Source organism: Aplysia californica, unplaced genomic scaffold, assembly GCF_000002075.1.
Source record: "Aplysia californica isolate F4 #8 unplaced genomic scaffold, AplCal3.0 scaffold00250, whole genome shotgun sequence".
Classification (NCBI taxonomy): domain Eukaryota; kingdom Metazoa; phylum Mollusca; class Gastropoda; order Aplysiida; family Aplysiidae; genus Aplysia; species Aplysia californica.
The window spans coordinates 782097-783184 of record NW_004797520.1 but is presented as its reverse complement, the minus strand read 5'-3'; the positions used below and the strand labels follow the sequence as shown (position 1 = coordinate 783184).

General features: G+C 49.1%; 1 protein-coding gene across 1 annotated transcript in view; it reads left to right on the top strand.

The window, feature by feature from the left end:
• The window catches only part of LOC101853565 (carbohydrate sulfotransferase 15), a 15261-nt gene that overhangs the window by 11060 nt on the left and 3113 nt on the right, over nucleotides 1-1088 (top strand). Inside the window, exons 7-8 of the mRNA XM_013083701.2 lie at nucleotides 117-306; nucleotides 708-779. Of these exons, the coding sequence (XP_012939155.1) occupies nucleotides 117-306; nucleotides 708-779 (262 nt within the window). The remainder of the gene's footprint in view (nucleotides 1-116; nucleotides 307-707; nucleotides 780-1088) is intronic.

Below are 1088 nucleotides of genomic sequence, written 5' to 3'. Positions count from 1 at the left end.
GCCTACTTCCATGACAACACGAGTCAAGATGTTTCCCACACCCCTCACACTCACCCCCACCCTCCCACACCCTCCCACACCCCTCACACCCTCACACCCCCATCTCTCACCCCCAGGGTGTACTCTGACTACGCCTACTTCCATGACAACACGAGTCAAGCTGCCTTCCACTCCTCCACGGAGACATTCGTACAGAGATTCTGGGACTGTCGGCGTCATAGCTCGCTCAAGACCTGTGCTTTTGACATGGTCAGCTATGTAAGTGCTGGTGGTGGTGATGTGGCCATAGTGCTGCTGGTGATGGTGGTGTGGTTGTTGTTGTTTTTTCTGTTGTTGTTGTTGTTTTTGTTGTTGTTCTGGTTGAGTTGCTTTTGATGGTGGCATTGTTGTGGGCATCGCTCAGTTGGTCACTTTATAAATGCTGTTTTGAGAAAATCGAAGGCTGAGTTTTTGGATCCTTGAAATATGTCTTTAAAAGACAAGGGTTTTTTCTCTAAAACCAAACAAAGATACACAACAGTGAAACCAAACTTCTCCTATCAGTCCTATAGGTAAGGGCAATGCCCACTCATGGTGTAGGTCAAGATTCTGGAAACCCCTGAAATCTGGGTTAGCTCGCTTGTCCTTAAAAGTGACCATATTATTTGGCGCAACCTCTATTTCTGGACCCGTGCGGCCTCTTGATAACATCTCTGCCTCTCACACAGCCGTTCCCCACGGGTTTGGAGGCTCGGGGCCAGATCCCTGCGTGTGCCGGGCCCAGTCACGTGACTGACCATGTGACAACTACAGAGGCAAAAAAAAACTCATGATGTCACACATGCTGCTGCTCCTCCCAAAGACTTACAATTAAAAACCCCCCATAAAAAACAAGCCAAACAAAAAACAAAAAACAAACACAAAACAGTTGAAAGTAAATCAATGTTTTCTCTACACCCCCCTCCCATCCTTTCTATCCTCCTCATACCAACCCCCTTCCTCATTTCCCCATCTCCCCCACCCCTCCCCCATCCCTCCATCTCCCCTTCTCCCTTTCTCCGTTCCCTCCCTCTCACCAAACACTTTCCCACCCATCCCTACCCCCACCC